Source organism: Aulostomus chinensis, chromosome 7 (assembly GCF_037954235.1).
Source record: "Aulostomus chinensis isolate RoL2024-O1b breed Wild chromosome 7, RoL_Achi_v1.0, whole genome shotgun sequence".
NCBI lineage: Eukaryota > Metazoa > Chordata > Actinopteri > Syngnathiformes > Aulostomidae > Aulostomus > Aulostomus chinensis.
In genome coordinates this window covers 25,110,862-25,131,937 of record NC_141326.1, presented here as the reverse complement: position 1 = coordinate 25,131,937, position 21,076 = coordinate 25,110,862, and the positions used below count along the sequence as shown (strand labels likewise).

The 21,076-nt window shown below is 41.2% G+C and overlaps 2 protein-coding genes across 2 annotated transcripts; one reads left to right on the top strand and one right to left on the bottom strand.

Annotated features, from left to right (window-relative positions):
• Positions 1–1,131: 1,131 nt before the first annotated feature.
• On the bottom strand, positions 1,132–6,204 carry LOC147259242 (aldo-keto reductase family 1 member D1-like). Its single transcript, XM_086207877.1, has 9 exons — positions 6,062–6,204; positions 5,697–5,864; positions 5,460–5,576; positions 5,016–5,093; positions 4,407–4,529; positions 3,709–3,818; positions 3,260–3,425; positions 3,038–3,120; positions 1,132–2,880 (listed from the first exon to the last, which is right to left on the bottom strand). The coding sequence occupies exons 1-9, from the start codon at positions 6,152–6,154 to the stop codon at positions 2,838–2,840; spliced, it is 981 nt and encodes a 326-aa protein (XP_086064003.1). The 5' UTR covers positions 6,155–6,204; the 3' UTR covers positions 1,132–2,837.
• Positions 6,205–7,235: 1,031 nt separating this feature from the next.
• Positions 7,236–20,956, top strand: LOC147259241 (transcription intermediary factor 1-alpha-like). The gene is made up of 18 exons (XM_086209508.1): positions 7,236–7,842; positions 7,980–8,098; positions 8,323–8,470; positions 8,755–8,887; positions 9,113–9,229; positions 9,333–9,447; positions 9,870–10,016; positions 10,174–10,288; positions 11,700–12,076; positions 13,098–13,220; positions 13,352–13,457; positions 13,537–13,594; positions 14,366–14,498; positions 14,702–15,048; positions 15,139–15,262; positions 15,876–15,950; positions 16,374–16,529; positions 16,624–20,956. The coding sequence occupies exons 1-18, from the start codon at positions 7,581–7,583 to the stop codon at positions 16,834–16,836; spliced, it is 2,868 nt and encodes a 955-aa protein (XP_086065634.1). The 5' UTR covers positions 7,236–7,580; the 3' UTR covers positions 16,837–20,956.
• The last annotated feature ends 120 nt before the right edge of the window (positions 20,957–21,076 follow it).

Below are 21,076 nucleotides of genomic sequence, written 5' to 3'. Positions count from 1 at the left end.
CGGTTCAAGGCATTTGTTAGAAGGTCACAATCCAGAGGGTCTTTATGGAGGTAGAGATGGGGAGCAGGGGGGTGATGTGCTTCTCCTTTCCTGTCTGAACTCTTTCAGGGTGAGGTCTTTTTCAGTAAAAAAAAATTCCCACCCACCCCCTCACCCCCACCTCAGATCAAATTATAATTCAAGACACAGTCACATTAGAGGAGAGCTGACTTCACTGTTGAGGCAGCTTTGACTTTCTACATGTGAAGGAAACAACCTGACTTTTTTCTGAATAGATTTCTTTCCAAATCACATATCAGTGGCTGATCCAGGGTCAGTGTCATTCTTGCAGATGTCTATGATATCAAAGGCAAACGAGATCCCAAACAGCAGAGGGGACTCATTGATCAATTTCTTCACTTGTTTTTCAGCTGTTTTTATAACTGCGTGTTGCTGCTCTGAAAATGTGGTCTGTTTTTTTCATCTTTTCTCTTCAATTCTAAGCCTGATGTTGCATGGAGGTTCAGACATTAGGAAGAATCCCTCACCGTGTTTGTTAATGATTAGTACAAGATGTGTCTGACTTTAAAAGATTGCAGAAAAGATTATGGAATCTTGGTGTACAAGAAAGCCAGCAAACAAACAAAAAAATGCTAAAAGGCACAGTGACACATTTTAGCATGTAACTATTGACTTCGAAGGAGTCAAGTAATCATCCGTCACATATGCAAATTCACTGAGTCAAACCTTCTATCAAGAGGGGCTTCGGCAAGTGAGACACTTTCTTGCATCACAGCCCAAAGAGAAAATTTTTTTTTTTAAAAAGAGGCTGACAGACGGGAATCATGCCGCTAATACCAAATATCCACCTTTGAAAAATATTGTTTCTCCTACATTTCCTTTCCTGGAGCAGAAGTTCTGCTTATTGTAGGCAGCCTGAAGCTAAGCAGAGCATCAGAGTACACAAGAAGTGTGTACACAACCATTACACAATGTGTCCACAGTGTGATAACGGATTGACCAGAAATACCCTTCCAAAGCAAACAATTATCAGGCATCACTGCTTTTACTGAGGTGTCCTGCTGGAATCCAAGTCCTGGTAACAAAAAGGTCTTTGCAGAAATTAAACCATAACTTCAAACTATTTTATTTGGTTCTGAAATCTGAATGTTGTACTTTTTACAGAGAGTATAATTATGCATCAACAATTATCATTTATGTACTTAACAAGATTCCAGAACAGGTCAGTCAGAGGATCTGTTTTCTGGGTTTTTTTTTCTTTTGGTACTTGCATTTTTTTAACAAACCAAACACACAACAAATCATATTCTATTCTAATGTACAATTAAGTGTATTTCTGATTTCCGATTATATAACATAAAAGCGATATAATGGAAAATCACATTCCCTTCAATGTGTTAACACAAGGATGCGAGATGCTTTTCCACAAATTCCTCAAATGTTCCCGCAGCAGGACGAAGGCAACTACAAAACTGCCTGCAGTACCTGTTGATAACAAATCTGACCTCTGAGCACTTGACAATTTTGCTGTGACAGACTAAAACACAGAAGACTCTGCATATTAAATTTTTACTTCATTACATGCAGAAACACATCGACATACAAAGAGTGGGGGTGTTCCATCAGAGTTGCCAAGCCAAGCAGCAGCCTGAGGCTCCGAACTGGAGGGGGCCCTTAGATCTACTGATTAGTCAATAGTGACATTAGAGAACCCCCTTAAATTCTATGATTGACCATTCACTGGAGACTGCAACAACCCTTAAGCAGGCCCCCAGGCTACTGGCTGGGGTCATGACTGCCCCCCTAGGTCCCTTTGGCCTGGGCCCCCCAGAAACGCCCCTGGTACGGAGATGTACTCTGCTGAGTACACTTTTCCCTTAAGGACAAAGCCAAAGGTACCATATATGCAGGTAATGCAGCTGCATGGAGATCCTCAACTACTGTACATGGGGTGCCCTTTCACGTGGGCCCATCTCACATATATAAATACATATACATGTATTTATTTCTGATCCTTGTGATTATTGAAGTATCAAGTTTGGGAATTGTTGGGTGCATTTGTAGTTTCTGGCCATTTGAAATCTTTCATGACTTCTGGGATGACGCTGCTTTTTTCTCCTGATTATGATGGACCAGGTCCTGCTTGACCATCTTGCAACACTTTGACTGTCATTACAACTCGAGCTGCTCCTAAGATTTCCATTCTTTTGTGTCTGAATCATCTTGACAAAAAGGCCATTTGGCATTTGAATGTGCATTTTGTATGTTTATTCAATATCTGTGCTCTTTTGCTCTTCTCCAGTCATTTTTCTGTCCTTGTCTGAAATATCATTGTTTATAAATGTGCTTTATACATAAAATTGGAAGCTCAGGAATGGCACATGGCGTGTTTTTTGCTCTCTCAATCAATTCAGACTGAAAGCTATACGTGCCTGTGAGAAGAATTCTAGTATTACAGAGAAGCCAGAGTCCTTACAGTGACAGTATCTTGGTACATATTTGAGTATTTTTTTGACACATTCAATTCAAAAGAGAAGAAAAGAAAAAGAAAAAAAACTTCATTTAGTTGCAACAATTCATATTAATCAGTTTTAACTAACAATGTACTATTTTAAATATATGTGGCTCATGCGTAAATATACATGAACCATGAAAGCATTTATCCCTTTCATTTGCTGGGAACTAGCGACCTCTAGTGTTAAGTGTCAAAATGCACCAGAAATACAAATGATTCCTGTCTTTTCAAGTGAAAGTTGAGCTTTAATCCTTGTTAGTTGAGTGACAGGAAATGATGCAAAATCACCAAAAAAAAAAAAAAAAAAAGAGAGAGAAAAAGTTTAATAATCATCATGAAATGGGTATTCTGGATGGTCACTCCACCTGCGTCAAAACAAAGATGATTAGCTATTATCTGCTGGAAAAACAAGAACGATGCCATAAAACAAACTACCACTTGAAGACATACATGCATATAAAAATGTTGATGAGTTCATATTCTCCCGACAGATTTTCCCGTTGAAGCAAATTCATTACTTACATCAGAAGTTCCACAAAACGAATGTTTTTGTTCAGAGCTTCGATGGCTCTCATCTCTTCCTCAGTGAGTGAAAAATCAAATATCTGCGATTAGATATACAAGACTATTAAAAATCCCACCAACCGACGTATAATAGGAAACATGGGAGTGTAGATGGTTCTTTTCACATGTGCATGTAACCACTAAATGGCCTTGTTTGACCAAAAAAAAGTCAAACCAAACCTGGAAGTTGTGTTTAATTCTCTCAGGGCTGAAACTTTTAGGGATCACTACGACTCCTCGTTGGACGTTGAAGCGCAGAGCCACCTGGGCGCTGCTCTTGTCGTACTTTTTTCCAATAGACACCAGCAGCTCATCCTCTAGCAGGGGAGGACATGTCACATTCACCCTGAGCCAATGACAGGGGAGAAAAGGCCACCTAGGAGTCATTCAGAGTTTATCCCTGTGTTTTTGTTCAACTGTCAGGATACAAGCGTCACTAGACTGAGTTTCCTCTGCTTTTCAGTGGCAGTTGCAGGAAATCATAGTGTCACACTACCATATGAATGTGGGGTTTGTCCATGAATACAATTCCAGAGGAAACAAAATTTTGCAAAACATCATCTGTGAGTAATTTGTTTCAAAATATCAGACCAGCCTTGAAAACAGCTTGTCTCTGAGAATCTGCATACCAGGATGCATCTCTGGAGGAGCCAAGGGGGCAGTATCCAACAATTACGATGTCATTCTGACGGCAGAACTCCAGAAGGTTGGGTTGTGTGAAGTATGGATGGCATTCAACCTAAGAATGAAGACAGAAAACACATAAATGCACAAATACTTCGTCTTTATTCCTCTTGCTCTTGCTTGCCATGACAAATGGTTATATTCTCTCTTTCTGTATTGACTCCCACAAAAACGACAGTAAATTTTGTCAAGGTCTATATATGGTATCTCCCAATAACAAATACAAAAAAAAGGAGCAGATTTATTATTATTATATGTTTTATCATATCATTATTGGTTTATAATTTGGTCCCCATATTTTCTTCTGAGCAGATTGTATCTGTTTTGCTTTCGATTTGTGAATTATGATCTGTACTTAAAGTAAATTCACCACAGTAACAGATACTGCCGAAGCCAAAGTACTAAACATGTACTAAAATGCAAGGGGAATGTACACTGAAGATAAAAAATATATCATATATAAAACTGACTTGAGCATTTAAAGGTTATATAATGTAATAGTGGTCAGTTCCATCAGTTATTTTCATTTTCTGTAGCAATAGCATGAAATGTACGAATGTTTAAACAGTAAAGAATATGCTATACTTCACTTGCTTAATTCTGAAAAGAAAAGATGGAGACTAGGGAGAGCAGGAGCAGTTACCTGGTTGGATACAGGCTTGTGTTTGAGGCCAGGTTTGTTCAGTAGCAGTTCCAGCTGTCTGCGGTTGAAGTTGGAGACTCCCAGAGATTTCGCAAGCCCAGCGTCTACACACGCTTCTAAAGCCTGATGAGAAGGAAAGATGCATATCAACATGGTGATTATCTTCACATACTGAGCGTGCAGCAAAACAAAGCGACCGGGAAGAAAAATCAGATCTTTAAAGTTGGTAATTACTGGCCTTGACATTCTTTGATGCATTGAAAGGGAATGTTCCAGTTTTAATGCTGGATATCAATTATTTAATTACAATGCGGTTGATTCATGGTGTTAATGTTCTCATTCAGGATAAACACTACTTTCAAAGCACCACTAAATTGAAAAGAATAAATAAAAGATCCTTCAAGCTGATTATGGAGGGCTAACACACCCACGCAAAATGACTGCTGATTTTTTTTTTCCCCTTGCATTTGATTCTCATAGGAGCTATATTCTGAGAGCGCAAATGTATAAAACACCTTCAGGCAGAAAACAAGAAGTTGGACCGGCTTGACTGCAAAGAAATTGAGCAAAATGGACAACAAGTACATGTGTCTCCTCAAAACAACCCACCTCCCAGGTTGCACAGAGGTCTGTGTGGTGGTAGATGTATTTACCATCCCGGTCTTTGGGATAGAATTCATTTCCAGGCTAAAAAATAAGCAAATAGATGTTTATAATAAAACTTGATAATAAGCACAATCTGACCATCAGTCCAGTTGGACTCGTTTAAAAAAAGAAAAAGAGATGTGATTGCTACCAAAAGCATATAAAAATTCTTATCACAGTGACCAACAAGTCATACCACTGGCTGGCATATATTCCAACATTTGCACAAATAATATTGCACATTTCAGGCTATTTTGATTGAATTTGCATTTGATAACATTAAAAAAAAACTTGCATCTTGTTATTTCTATTTCACATCATGATTTTTTATTCAAGCTTTTGTAACAGGAAACTCTTACTTTACTTTCTTATCTAATCATTACGAATGTGAGTATTTGAAGGGGAAACCTTGAAGGCCATAGGAAGTTCGATGATGTAAAGATCAACATAATCCAGTTTTAAGGCTTTCAGAGTCCTCTCCAGGGTGGGTCTCACCAACTCTGGTGGATGGAAGGTGTTCCAGAGCTAAGGGAGAAAAAAAAAAAATTAAAAGTCATGCACAAAGCATGTGTCTGCTTTTCTGAACAACACACGTGTTTAAATGTCAAAATCACAGGAATTAAGAACAGTTAAATCAGAGAGTACCTTTCCACAGTAAAAGATGTCCTCTCGTCTGACAGTTCCATCAGCAATCTTCTCTCTAATGGCTTGCCCCACTTCATGCTCATTGAAATACACCAAGGCCCCATCAAAGTGTCTGTAGCCTACATCTATGGCCAGCTTAACACATTCGAGCGCTGTGCCCCTCGGTGTCTGTTGGAAATTGATGGAAATATGACTGTGTGTTACAGTAAAGTAAGATTTGACCCAGTTTTGTCTGAGTCATGCTGCAGTTTGTGTGCATGAAAAGACATAAACACAGGTACTCATTAACTCTGCAGTCAGTCATCGATGAGCATTTCTCCTGCCCCCCCCCCCCCCCAAACAAACAAAAATGGTGTCCTCCTTACCGTTTGAGGGTCCCCATACGTTCCTAGTCCCAGCAGCGGGATACGGTTCCCATCACTGAGAGGGACACTGAGGTTCTCTGCAGTCAGATTCATGTGTGTGCGATCACGGAGAAATTCAAAGGCTCGCTTGCTCACTTAATAGGTCGTTTATTGCACAAGGATGAACTTTGAACCCAGGTGCCTTAGGGTCCATGGGTTTGTTAGCACACATCATGCTAGCAGCACTTGATTGTAGGCAGAGTTAAACACATGGAAGCGATAACAATATTACATTTGTTATCATTTAAGTGCTGAATCACATTATGCTGAATGAAAGGTTTCAAATTGATTCAATGACATCATAACTTATGCGCACAAGGAGTGAAGACGAAGGGTTAATTCCAGCCAGACAGCCGCCTACTGCTCATCCCATGTATTTGTCTGGTCTGTCCTCTTTTTTAGAAAATGAATATTTATCATAGGAGTCACCTTCATGATTACTTACATATTAATCTTGATATGGATAACATAATTATTGCACAGTTGTCCTAGTGGATGTGTGTAGCAACATACAGATACATTTCCTGAAGGCCTTCCAGAGATATCTCATTTATATGAGGTGCGATTGACCTTGACCTTTGATCTCATCACATTTTCAGTCCATCCTTGAGTCTCTGAGAATATTACAGCCTAATCTGAAAATTGGCAAGGCATTCCTGATGCATGGTGTTACCAAGAATGAGATGGACGGCTGTGCGGACACATAAAACCTCTAAGGAGTCCCAAACTGGACGGTCACCACTCTAGAAAAGTTCACAAAAGCAGTTCATCTAATGAATAAATGACTAGAATGTTATCCTCACGACTAGTTAAATGACATCTTTATCAATCACATACCTTATATTAAAATATGTTAATAATAAATATTCATTTAGCCTACTTAATGATTAGTTTCCCATAAACTGTTAATACATGAGTAAATGATGAATGTAGCCTTACATTATTATCAAGTTTTACCAATCAATATGAACAGATTTTTACTATACAACTACTACACTGCAGCAGTATTTAGTGTATTAATGAACCACTAACACTGATGTCAGTCTGCCCTCTTCGAGCGCGCGCAATACAGGCCCCGCCCCTCCTGTTGCCGCAAGGAACGCGCCGCGTGCGTTGCGATGACATCCCAACCGCGTCTCGCGAGTCCTTCCGTGCGGCAACGTTACAGGTTTCCTTTTTTTTTCTTTTCGCTCCGCTCGAGACGTCGGTTTACTACCAGCTAACCAGCAATGAGAATTGTGAATGCATAAATGGCGCTTGTAAAAAGGCTGGAGTGAGTGAGTGAGTGTGAGGAGAAGGAGGAAGAGGAGGAGGAGCAGGTGTGAGCGGATGTTCTCTACGCTGCGGGAGGAACTGGACTCCTGAGCCCGGGTTCGTTCACCTGTGTGTGTGTGTCTGTGTGTGTGTGTGTGTGTGTGTGTGTGTGTTCTTCCACGAACGTCAGGCGTATTGTAGCCTCGCTGGTCGTGAACGTCTGGTCATGAATGGACGCCCAGGCACACAGCAGCTGGGGGAAGCTGCGGTCCTCGTCGTTGAGAACGAGGCTGAAAGCATGCAAGCGCACGAGGACAAGCCCGTCTTTAATTACATGGACACGTGCCCCGTTTGCCACTCGAACTTTCTCAGTCGAGAACCCAAACTTCTTCCGTGTCTGCATTCATTCTGCAAGAAATGTTTACCTCCACCCTCCAGGAATCTGGCCAGCACAGAGCCCACGAAGGTTGACAGTGCGACCAAACCACGTGAGTCACTTGTTTACAAACAGTGACCAGGGATTAATTCACGGCGTTTCCGCATGCAGGACACTTTCTTTTGTGACTGTCTAATGTAATTTTCTGTCATGGATTTAGACCGATATGTGTGTGTGTTTTGATTCCAGTCAATGTGATCCGCTGCCCGGTGTGCAGGCAGGAGTGTATGGAGGTAGATGTCATTGAAAATGTCTTTGTGAAGGACTTAGTGGAGGCTCCCAGCAGCACAGTAGAGAAGACAGTCCAGGTTAGTGACGTAAATACATTGGAATATTCTTTCTCAGAGTGTTGGACCACAAAGTCTGTCAGTCTGAACTGGGAACAGCTTTCTTTGTTGTGCATCACACATTTAACAGGAGTAGCAGATGTCTGGTTTTATTCCTGCAGATCCATTGACATCCAGTTTTTCCTCTGTCAAACAAGAAACCGAGAGTTCACCAGCAGCTAATGACGTGTTTCATCCGTCTGTAGCTCTGCATGACCTGCGATGACAACACGGAAGCTGCCGGCTTTTGTGTCGACTGTGTGGAGTTCCTGTGCGCAACCTGCGTGGAGGCTCACCAAAGAGTGAAATTTACCAAAGACCACACCATCAAGCCGAAGACAAAAGAATCCCAAGGTATCCCTCCCACTGCTCTTACGCCTATATTTGTGTAGAGTTCCCCTAATGTAGGGTTAGATTCTGGGTTAACTGTGTTTTCCACGATAAAGGACTGAACTATTTTGGAATCAGAGCTGCCAATTTAACACCTTTTACTCAGGCTTCGATGAAGATTATTTTTGAAAATCTAATACAAGCGATTTGACACTCAATATCTTATTCCAGGACTGTTGAGTGAATGTAACTCATTCAGTCCAAAATGCTACTTTTAGTAGGTGTTATGTTGAGATGCTGTGTTGCAGAGGTGCGAGGCGTGTCGTCTCAGAGGCCAATGTTCTGTGACAGCCACAAGCAGGAGCCGTTGAAGCTGTTCTGTGAGACCTGTGACCTGCTGACATGCCGTGACTGCCAGCTAGTAGAGCACAAGGACCACAAGTACTGTTCCAGTCTATAGGACAATATAATTTATTGGCATTTTCTGTTTAGCATTAATGTGTTTGGATTTATTTCATATTCAAAAAAAATCATCACAATTTTTACATTTCTTTCCATTTTATTACCCATCTTTTATGTGCGGTTGTTCTCTTCTACATGAGGAGGGGAAAACACATAAATAGTACAAATATGACCTGATTTCTTTATGTCTCCACATTGAATTAGTTACCAGTTCCTGGAGGATGCGTACAAGAACCACCAACAATATATGGAGAGCATGACTCATCAGCTGCAGGAGAAAAAGAAAGTCATTGAGGAGGTATCGAACTCCATCAACAACGGGTGTGTAGTCCCACACGCATGCATATGTTTAAGGCTGACTGGCAAACAAAAGGGACTAAACTTTATGATGCAGTCTCATATTTGTTTCATTGAATTCTGGCAGGCTGCTTCATATCGATCAGAACCGTAGATCTGTTCACAGCGAAATCAAGAAGTCCATCTGTAGTTTAATCCTGGAGATAAACAAGAAGGGCAAGACGCTGGTAAATCAACTCGAGGTATGAGAACAGTAGACGTGCACGTCAACATTTAGATGCATGCGAATACGTAAGAATGTAAGTGATGGAAGCTGCTACCTTTCATTGCGCTAAACTAACTAGCGGCAAGCAGGTGTCTGTGGTTCTCAGCTCCGTGATGCGCACAGAGGAGAGAAGTGTGTCTGTCTGTGTCCCTCTGTGGGGAGGATGGCAAATAAGTGTGTTCCTTTGATCTGGTGAACTTTGAACAGCTCTAATATAGTATAAGATAAATATCTGCTGTATTAGTACCAGTACAGGCGGTATACCTATGGCTTCATGTGAGGTAGAACCGTAGTTGCTGGTGAGCTAATTTGACTGCTGTACCCTGAGGCCCAGAGCACATCCCCCCAAGCTGTTTGAATGTTGCAGCTTGTCATTTATTCATCTTTTTTTTTTTCCAGGCTGCAACCAGGGATCATGAGAGTGTCTTACAAAAACAACAGGAGGACATTGGCTATCTGTCCAGACACCTGGATCATGTCATCAAATTCACCAAGTGGGCCACTGCCAGGAACAGGGGCACAGCCCTTTTGATCTGTAAACGCTTGGTAATGTCTGACCACAGTATCCCATCACAGTCATGATTTCCCAGTGTCCTATCAAGAGCCAGGTCCATCCTGGACTCGATGAAGCAGGAACATATGTCTTTTGTAACAGACTAATGCTCCTCTCTGAAAATTATTTATAACAACCCTTCTGTTGCAGATTTTGTTTCAGATTGGAAATCTCCTGCGGGCAAAATGCAGTACCTCATTTGTACCACAGAGCAGCGTGCGGTTCCAGTGTCGATCCTCTTACTGGGCCTCAAATGTCGATCTGGGTAAGAGGCCCCCGTATTGCTGAAGAGGTCAAATAAATCCATCTTCCTGCCACAAGGCTGTGTCCACACTGATCATTCGCACAAATGTTCTAACCAAGGCGATTTGTGATGGACTGATGGATTTGATTCCTCCCTCTTCTGCTTCTATTTTCCAACCAATACACACAAAAAAATTCTCACTGCTGCACTTACTCTCTTGTTATAAGTCGGTCTAGCTCATCCAGCATTCCAGAACAGGAGAGAGTTTCCTTAAATAGAATGAAACTGTCAGTGATTGACACAATTTACAGCAAAAAATAAAATAATAATAATAACTTCATATGGATGCAGGGTTTTGTTTCAACATGATTTGAGCATTGAAAATGCCCATAAAGAAACTTCACAAGTGGAAATTATGTAGGTGTTAAGTGTATATAAAATGGTCAAGTGAGAACTGCTCCCGTGTGATAAAGATGCATCAGAAAGTGCATTTTAATACCAAGGGTGAAATGAAGTACTTCGATGTACCTTATTTTTAATTTTTTTAGATTATTTTACAGTGCAATACATGTGATTGATACAGCACAAAACATTGTGAATCAAACATTTAAGATGGAAAAAAATAGGAGAACATCATAATACTAATGACTAGAGCAACTAGATAAAGGCATAGAAAGAAAGGCAGGAATAGTGAAAGAAGGAAGAAAATGAGAGAAAAACTGTATCAGAGTAGTATTGGAGCAGCAGTTTCTCCTGGGGGGTGATAGGCCAGAGATTGGGTAAGGACAGTTCAGGACTGCCAGGTCAGGGGAGAATTTCATTCAATTTAATTTAAATAATTTATTTTATTCCCTTCTGTTTTATTTTAAGTCTTACTCTTTAACCCTTTTACATTGTTCCTCTTTTCTTGTTTTGATTTTCTCCCTCTTTAGGCCACCACTAGACCCACAGGACCTGCTGGATTTTTGTGGGTCAGGTCGCTTTAGGGCAGATCAATTTGGCCTGAGGAGCTGCTTTCAAGAGAGAGAGGGAGGAGCTTAATTGGTTAGGACCAGGTCCTCTAATGCTAAATGCTAGGCACTTGCTCTAGGACTCATCTGAATCCCGAGACTGAACAGGGCCTTAGATACAGAAAGCGCTGTCCAAACTCTGTACTTTGTTTATACTGTTAAACCTGCAAAAACCTGCACACTGTGTTGTTCATTCTTTCATTAGTCACATGGCTTTTTGCTTTTCACAGTTTCAACAGATAGTTTAATCAATAATTCAATCAAATAAATTATAGTTAGTTTTTAGCCTTCTTAACATATTTTTCACACTTAGTGTTCCCCAAACTTTTTCTCCTCAGTCCTCCGGAGGAGTTTTGACTGTGCTGCGTATTTTTATCCCTACTTGTTATGCTCATCCTGTCTCTGTGTGTATGTCGCCTCAGGCTCTTTAGTGGTGGAGAGCGTGCCGGGACACCAGCTGGGAGGGTTTCAGGGTATCCCACATCAGCTCTCCCAACCTGGGCAGGCCCCCTCAGGCTTAGCCCACAGCTTTGCCCCGGGAGCCCAAAATAATACTCTAGCTCAGCTTCAGATGCAGGTGGACAAGCTAAACCCTCAGGCCTACTGGCACCCCCAACCCCCTCCTCCTCCCTGGACATGGTACCAGAGTGTTCGACTTCAGCGAACTGTCCCGAGGCCTCTTCAGGGAGGGTCTCCGTCACACTGCGTGCCCCCTCAAACAGGTCGCAGGTTTATGATGCCGCCTCACAACCACGTCAGCCCAACGAGCAGCCTATCAAATCCGGGGTTCACGCCGCAGGTTAGTGTGCATTTACATGTGAGAACCACATGTGCATGTGTCACTGAGAAGCTTAACAAGTAGTGACAGTGGATGGCGTTGTCCTAAATAGAGGCGACAGCGTTCACATCCTGGGCAATTTATGTCTTTCCTTGTCAAGATGGATTTTAATCTTAAACTAGCTGAAAATAAAACAGCTAAATCTGCAGTAGAAGAGCAGCCAACGTTCGACACAGGACGAGCCAAAGAGACGTTTGATCATATCTCATCATCCAAGTTGTTTAGTCTAGTTCACAGGGTGTTTTGCTTCAAGCTCTGATGTATAGGCTCATTCACAGGACAATACTGGCCTGTGAAGTGTACACATACACTGTGTCATCCTGATGTGAACAAGCTGTTAGAGCTGCATGATGAACTCAGATATTCTCCATTATAAATAAGTATATTAGTCTTTTTGCAAGTAGTATGTCCACTAGACAGTGCTGCTGCTGCTGCTGCTGCTGCTGCTGCTGCTGCTGCTGCTGCTGCGGAGAATTTCTTTGAGTGAGACTGAGATCTGGGTTGCTGTTTGCTGCGGTAATGTAACAAACTTAACCCAGATCAGGGAAAATTCAGAAAGGAATAGTTTGCCAATTTCATGTAGGAGGTCAGACATGAGAGCAGTTGAAAATCCAGTCATTTTTCAAAATAAAACAGATCAGACACCAGGCCTGAAGACAACCGGTCCATGGACGACATGCAAGACGTGTCTGGTTTTCAAATCCTTAATTTATGATTAGATGTAGGCTACAGCCCCCACCCCAACCCCCAAAAAAAGACACAACTGAAGCTGCTTACTCAGCACTGGTCAAATAAAAACCAACAAAGGTAAAATGCTCTGCTTGTGAAACACACCTGGTGGGGGATGAAGCCGCCTGGAGAGTGGAACAAGACCAGGTCACACACGCAGTGTCATGATGTAACCGGTGGAATGAAAGCATGAGGAAAAAAATTATTGCAGCCTTTCTTTTCATCATTTGGTTTCTCCTTCTTTCGTCCATAGCCTCAGGGCTCCAGATATCAACCCAAACCTGCTGATGCATTTTCTTCCTCCCCTGGTTACACACACATCACACCATTACCAGTGTGTGGTGGTGGGGAGGGTTCACCTCAACCACGCCATATGGCAAGTAACTCCATTCACAATATACCTGTAAGACTGAATCCATTAAAAGCAAAAAGTCTCTCTCGAGTAGATTTTTTCTGTATCTTATTTTTTTCCTCTGCATAGTAAATGTCATTCGCTGCTTTGTTTAGATCGAGACTACATATTTGAACAGGAGGAACGATGCGAGTGCTCCGGTATATACGCTAAAATCAAACTATTCCCAGAGCCTGCCACCATCTTTGCCACACAGAAATGGTACGTCTGTGTCAGATGTCATAACTGTATATATTGTTGTGTTCCTTATAAGGTAATATATATTTTTGTTTCTCTGAAGTGCAAGGACATCAGTACTCATCTGGATACGCTGCTGTATCCCAGGTGGAGAAACCAGGGTAAGAGATGTGAATGTATTTTGATGAGCATTCATTCATGTTGTTTCCACTGCTTGCATTTTCCCTGATATTTCCAATTTTTGTCTTCATCTAAGGGCAACATGGCCAATTCTAGCTTGGCAACTTGGCCGTTACTTGCTGGGCAACATAGTCGATACTACTTTGGCAACATGGCTGATGCTAGCTGGAAAAATGGATCTGCTTCAAACCAGTTAAAGGAATCACACCAAATTCCCATTTCCGTTCTTGCAACATTCCCAAAACTCACTTTAAATTTGCTTAACGATCAAAGGGAAACACAACTAGTATCATTTTACAGGCCCTACAGTTTAGTCCGTAACCCTAACTTTAACCATCACAGTTGAATACCGACCCTAAAAACAATTCTCAACCCTGGTTTCATCCAGTCTTCTGGTCCCATAAAGCATATTTGGCTCCACTAATAAAATGGGGTCCTGCTCCCACAAAGAGTTGAACAAAGCCACACGCAAACGAAAGCACCTTCTTTTTTCTCAGTCTTTACATGGTCGTGTAGGTCTGAACACCTTGATTTTTGCTGGCTTGAGATGGAGGTCTCTGTGGACCATCCGCAAACCCCTTTGTGGTATTCACAACCTCGCAAGGGGAAATTTGCGAGCACAACTTTGTGTACACAACTCCTCATGTCGTAAACAGTTCACAAGTTCCATTTGAAGGCAGCGAGTCAGCAGCAGCCCTATGTGCCATTGGCCTCGCCAGTGAATTTAGCTTGTTTATCACTTTGTTCCCAAGGACTGTTTCCTGGAAACCTCTTGGATTGCAACAAGTAAACGGAGCAGTGGGCTCAGCTGTCAAAAAAAGACAAGGATCATCACCAGGGCCTATCATCATCATCAAAGATGAACCAGATTATGGCTGCAATTATGTAAGAGGATAAGAACTTCATTTTACAGTGGACATTTGTAGTTGGAAGGCCGCTACACACTCGCTATAATGATTTTGTACAATTTCATCTTGGATTTAAACTCCCTTAGGGTATAAATTGTTATGACTTTACAAATTCAGCTGTGTACTTGATTGTTTCAGTGTTCATTTATTGTTTGGTTTCTGTATGTTTGTGAATTTCAGGTGCAGTCTAACCAAAGAGCCAGCCTCCCTGACAGTACAGGTGACCAACCCCAAACCTGGGTTGAGGGTGAGGGGAACAAGGTCACAACACCTTTTAATAACATCGACAACAACCTCCAAAGCCCTTCATGGCGTTGGCCACAGGACCAAAGTGAGATGGTTGCTCCAGGTCTTGCTCCTTCACTGGGAGCAGAACTGCAGGAAAACCAGCATCCAGCCCGACGTGAAGACTCTAATGAAGACTTCTGTGCAGTTTGTCAGACAGTCGGAGAGCTGCTGCGCTGCAATAACTGTCGTCGAGTTTTTCACCTGACGTGCCATGTTCCACCTCTTCTCAGTCCTCCCAGGCAAGCTTTGTCAAATTTAATTTATAAGAAATTCTTTTAAATCCGCCACCAATGTTTACTGGGTTGAGTGTCTGGACTGTCTTGTCCTAGTGGGGAATGGCTTTGCTCTCTCTGCTGTGACCTGTCAGAGATTGACTGTGACAGCAAACCTGAAGCCAAAAGAGTTAAGAAGGAACTGGATCCTGAAGAGGGGTTCCAGCTTCGGGACAGGCAGGTTAGTATAAATATATATTTTTTCAATAATTTGGTTACAATAACGAACTTTGGATTGTGGAGTGTTAGGCTAAACAGTGTGCAGACCTCAGGCTACTGCAGATATATTCCAGTATTTTCTGACATTTCATAGACATAACAATCACCTAGAAGGGCCTTCTGGAGAGCACACACACAAGTAGACCAACTCCCCCAAGTCCAAGCTAATAAAATGCCATTTATTGCTAAATTTAACAGATTTGCACTGGCATTTGACGAGTTCTTCCTCGACCCAAGGCCATACCCATCCACCAAGTTTCAAGTGAATCAGCCTGGTAATTTTTGCATAATTCGGTTGACAACAAAACAAATAAATCAAATCAGCAGATGCACCTGAAACCCAACAAACACAACCCCTTTTGGTTGAGGTAAAATAATGCATTTATTGAATCTGTGCAAATGTTTTTAGCTACTTTTTTTTTTTTCATAAATGACATTCATAAGTTAAGTACAGAGAGATAAGCCTCACCATCAAGGAAATGGTTATAAGACCAAAGAAAGGACAAGAATATTTAGTTTGTTGTTTAACATCTGATATATTATATTAAGCCACATGTCTTATTCTAATGCTGCAGAAGTGTGAGAGACTGTTGCTGCACTTGTTTTGCAATGATCTGAGGTCAGACTTTCAAGACCCTGCACCTCCCTCGGTGAGTGTGGAAGCATGGCAGAGGACACTAACAGGATTAATGTCACATGGGGTTACTGTAACTCCTATTTTAATGATGTGAAATATGCAGTATTTACCTGTAGCCTACACATTTGACCATGGACATATTGTAACTATGCAAAGATTTGCACATGATATGGCAAAGACTGACAGATAGTGTTTGTTTACATATTGTATATACGTATACATATTATATTGCACAAGTGTGATGCTGTTGGATTGAAATTCTTGTTGATTGCACAACTAATAAGGGGAGATACAAATCAGGGACAAAAACAGGAAAAACCCTGTTCAAAATTCTGACAAATAATTCATGACAAGCATGAGATACAAATCATGGTTTTTATCATCTTCTTATAAAGTTTTATAGTTTTAATCAGCCCTTCCTCTCTAAATACTGTAGGTATGTGATAATAACAGGCTGGCCATAAAGGGACCAATTAATCTTTCCACTGTGAAAAAGCGACTGGAGGCAAAGCAGGGTGTATGCTACCAAAGCACTGCTGAGTTCGTGGCAGACATCAGGCTTATCTTTGGGAACTGTGCAATTCTCAGTGAGGTACCATTTGCAACATACACATACTTCCATTTGTAAGAGTTTCAGCATCTGATAATAAATTTTTTTCCTTTTGTTTTTGTTCGTTTTTTGCAAGACTGACGCTAAAGTCAGCATGACAGGCAAGAAGCTAAAGGAGATGTTTGAGGAGCACCTCAGGACCATCTTCCCCGGCCAGAACTTCCCCCAAATCAAAATGGAGATTGTTGCACCTCCTGACTCTCAGCTCTCATTGTCTGACAGTAGATCCCCACCCATCAGCACATGCACTCATCCAGCTGCCCGAGTGGAGAGGAGGGAGCAGTATTGAGAGCACAAGCCCTCTGAATTATTTTGATATTGGACAACACTGCCAGTTCGAGAGAATCACACGTCACTGCAAAGAAAAAAAGAAAAAAAATGGGAAAGAATTCCGAAAAATATACGTTGCGTCACCAAAACTGTTTTGGATAAAATTGTTTTTCAAGTGAAGGACCATGTCAGGGGACACCAAAATATTTTTCTATTTACTGCACTGAACTGCCGCGCAGCTGCTGGATCTACTCACAATCAAAAGAAATGCTCTATTTCTAACTAAACCTCAAAGAATTTATGGCAGGAAGTACATGCATGTGGTACATCGATGTGCTTTCAGGGTCGAGACAACTGGCTGATTTTTTTCTGTTTTTGGTTGAAGAAATGAATTTGGAATCATACATTAGGCCTTATCAAGTCTCTCTTAGTAGATGTGTTACATCATTACATGCTTTTATACAGTATGCCTTCTTGGTCTGAATTGTTGAGTTCTTTCTACTTGTGCAGACCCTCAAATTTAGTTGCTGTAACAGTACATTTTATGGGAAAAATTTATTTATTTATCTATTTATTTATCTGCTTATTTATTTCTTTTGTTGACAAAATATAAGCATTGCGCTGATATTATGAGATGTTTTTGTTCCCTCAACCAGTTTAATTTGGAAATATGCTTCCTTTTTTCCATTTTTTAGTATGCAAGAGCCAAATCATTTATCATACACATACTCGTAAGTGAGTTTACTTGCAGGTGTTTACAAGGTATAATAAAATAGATAAGAGTTTAATTCAAGGGAACAAGTTTTTATTGTGGAGTTAATTAAAGTTAAACACAATTGTTGTAACTATAATTCAAAGGAACCCACCAACTTTATTGGAAATAAGCTTTTTGTCCAAGACACAGTAGAGTCCATGTTCTCTTCTGTGTGTGCGTCAGGGACCTGAGACCCACAGAGACCAGCTGACCCCGAGTTAGCTTTGTGCAATGAATGGCAGTGGGTGGGAAGTGTGACAGAAAGTGATTCAGTCAAAGTCATCAAGTACGCTTTTCTCTAAAACTGTCTTTGCCTGCATTAATATAACCAGGGTTGTACATTCATTATGAAATAACACTTTAAAATGACCAATCAGAAACATAGGTGGAACTACTTTCTGGACTGAGCGTAGTGATTTGACACAGCACCCTGTTAGCCCTGTTATAACTGTGGGTAACAAAAGAAAGTTACTGCTATTAACTGCCACTAATCATGACTTTGTAAGAGAGGATGAGGATGTTAACTTCTGGACAAGTCAAGTTGCAGAACCTGATTTGACTGAGTTTAGATGGAGGTATGCTAACCTGCTCTTCCACTACCATTCATTGTGCTAAGCTAACTAGCAGTCTGTTGGGCTCTGTGGGTCTCAGGTCCCTGATGCATACACAGAGGAGAACATCAGCTTCCAATTGTGATGATGGAGAAGGATATCTTGCCTGTCAAGCAAGCATATTTCCCCAAAAAATATGTTGTTGGCATGTTCCTTTCAATATTGTTGAATGTCTTTTCCAAATTACTACTGTACCACTGCTCTGATTTACAATTTCAGTTTCACATATGCACATATTCTCTTGCTCCCCTTTTAACAGGATCCTACAGTTATGTTAAGTTATAGGGAACAAGTTCCCGGGGCCCCAGAGGATCTTGGGTCGTCAGACTGCCTGACTGTGTCAGTGGCATCTGCTGATTGACACAGACGTGGCGAAACAAGCATTGTTGAGCTTCAAAGGAACTGTACTGCACCCCCACCAACAAGATTAACACTGTTTGAATGTGACCTCAGCCACTCTAATTTCCTCCACCTATGAGCTCGGAGGTCAACTCACACTTCTGTTTCTTGTTAAAGACCAAATGCAGATTAGAGGAGGAGAGAGGGAGCTGGTGAGGGCGAGCAGGCACCAGAAGCTGTTACCAGCTGAGTTGGATCCTGGAGTTCTGATGTTGAGCTCTGATGTTCGGTCTTACCTCTAAACCCTCGTCCCATCGTGCTGATAAGATTACAGACGGGCCAGTGGGGAAGGGATGCTCTTTGCTGCTGTGAGAACTGTTGCATTACAAAGGGGTTTGCCACACAATGACTGATGGATATCTGAAGGAACTGTGTCTGTGTTACTATAGCAACTGTGGGACATCGAAGTCCTATGGTACAGCTGTTGCATATTCAAAGGCTTTATCAGGTGTTTTGCACATTTCACTCCATTTACTTACTATTACTGAATTTGACCGAAGTAGTCAACCCGTTTGCAGAAATCCATTGCAGTAAACATGTCTGCTTTTGTTTGTGTCAGGGCTCTATTATCATCATGATGTAACTGCAGGTTGATCTGTAACATCTGTTTTGTTTTGCCATCCAAAAGCAGATATTAGACTAAATAAAACTAAAGCAGGCTGTGTTTATTGTGATGGATTACCTTTCGTTGTAGCTCCTCCACAAGCTGGTTTTTATTTGAAAATATGTATTCAGGTAGAGTTGTGCAATATCTTGTCATCTTTTAGATTTTAGTTTACTTAGCCTCCCCATGTATAGGAAAGGGAATAATAAGTTCACATGTTTATTTTTGTCTTTATTTTAAACTGATGTACTCCTCGTGGGTCAACCAGATCCATGTCAGATACGGTCACGAATGCCTTAAAGCAAAACTTTACCCAAAAAAGGTACTTTGCTTTTCAAGTACTCACTTGTAAGTGCTCATGAAGATTTTTTTTTTTCCCCCTCCTGCATTACTTCGCAGTAACTCCAGATTGCAGAAAGAGCCGGCCACATACTGTATCTTTAACGTGAAGCCAATGGTGAGTGATGGCTAACAAATGCTAGCCTGCGGCAACAAATAAAACTTTAAAACTGCCCCACATCATTGGTTTACAGTCCGTCTTTACCCAGCTCAGTGACCAATAAACACTTTGATTGGGCTAAAAGCAAACCAAAACCCTTTTGACTCCTCGTTCATTCACTGCACTGCCGAACTGAAAGTGTTACAGTTTGTCGATGGAACTATTTTCATCATCTTGTGTTACTATGAAGAATATCATGAATTGTTGTGACCAGTCCTGCAATAGTGACCTGAGTAGCAAGATGAATGATGGTCTGAAAGGTACAAAAAACATGCACTGAAAGCATTGCTGTGGTCTTTTTTTTTTTTTTTTTAACAAGGTGTTTTTACAGGAAGTGTATACTGTACAAAAACACTAGGTGCACTGCAGAGATTGAGACACAGCTTGTCACACACTTTAAAAGAGCAGTAATAAGGGCCATATACTTGTGGGCCTCCCTGTATGCCTGTGGTGTCCCGATATCAAACCAGTGGTGAAGTTTTTCGACTGGTGGTGGAGACATGTGGCTCTGATTAGAAGATCATTTAACCTCTCTCTGTCACCATTCCCAGAGCCAGTAGACTGATTGAATTTGCAGAGGACCATAGTTGGTACAAAATGTTTATAATGCAGTCTAGCAATTATTTCTCTCCCTCCTGCCAGTTCTGGTAGACTAGAGAGTGTGCGTGCGTGTGCGTGTGTGTGTGTGTGTGTGGCTTGTTTATACTCAACTCCTCACAGTTCATGATCACTTTGGCTGACGGTGTAAGCTACCCACATATGTGGCACGGTCACAAAAGCTTTAATTTATTAAATTTCAGGAACTTCATTTTCTTTGGTACAGCTGCAAAGTTAAGCAGAGAAAAATATGCACGTAGTAGCTCCACAGGGACCTTTAATCCCATTGTGTACATCAGTAAGGTTCCAATATAATCTAGCATGAGCACGAAAACTCAGCTGAAGTAGTAAATAACTGCAGTGAAATTATTTATCTGAGTTATTGAAAAGGCTTATGCAGTCTGGGCATAGCCACCACAGATTTTTAAAATACCCCCAAAAACCATCTCCAGATGTTGAGTAATCATGACAATCATTAAACAGAAAAAAAAAATGCCGTTGCTGGGAAGACAATTTCCATGTGTTCATGCATATTTTACTACACAGTAGCCTGTAGACACATGCAATAAAAATGATGGCGGACAGTATTTTTTTTTTTTTTTTTTTTTAGGTAACTTGTCAAGTTTCCATCCTATCGATGTGATCAGCATAAATATAATCTTTCCTGTCAAAACTTTGACGTTAAGTCCCGGTCATTTGCCTATATTAATTACACTGATGTAAATGAGCTCCAGGGGGAGAGTGGTGTGATTAGTTGACAGTGGCCCCAGCCCGCCTCTCACCGTGCCATTATTA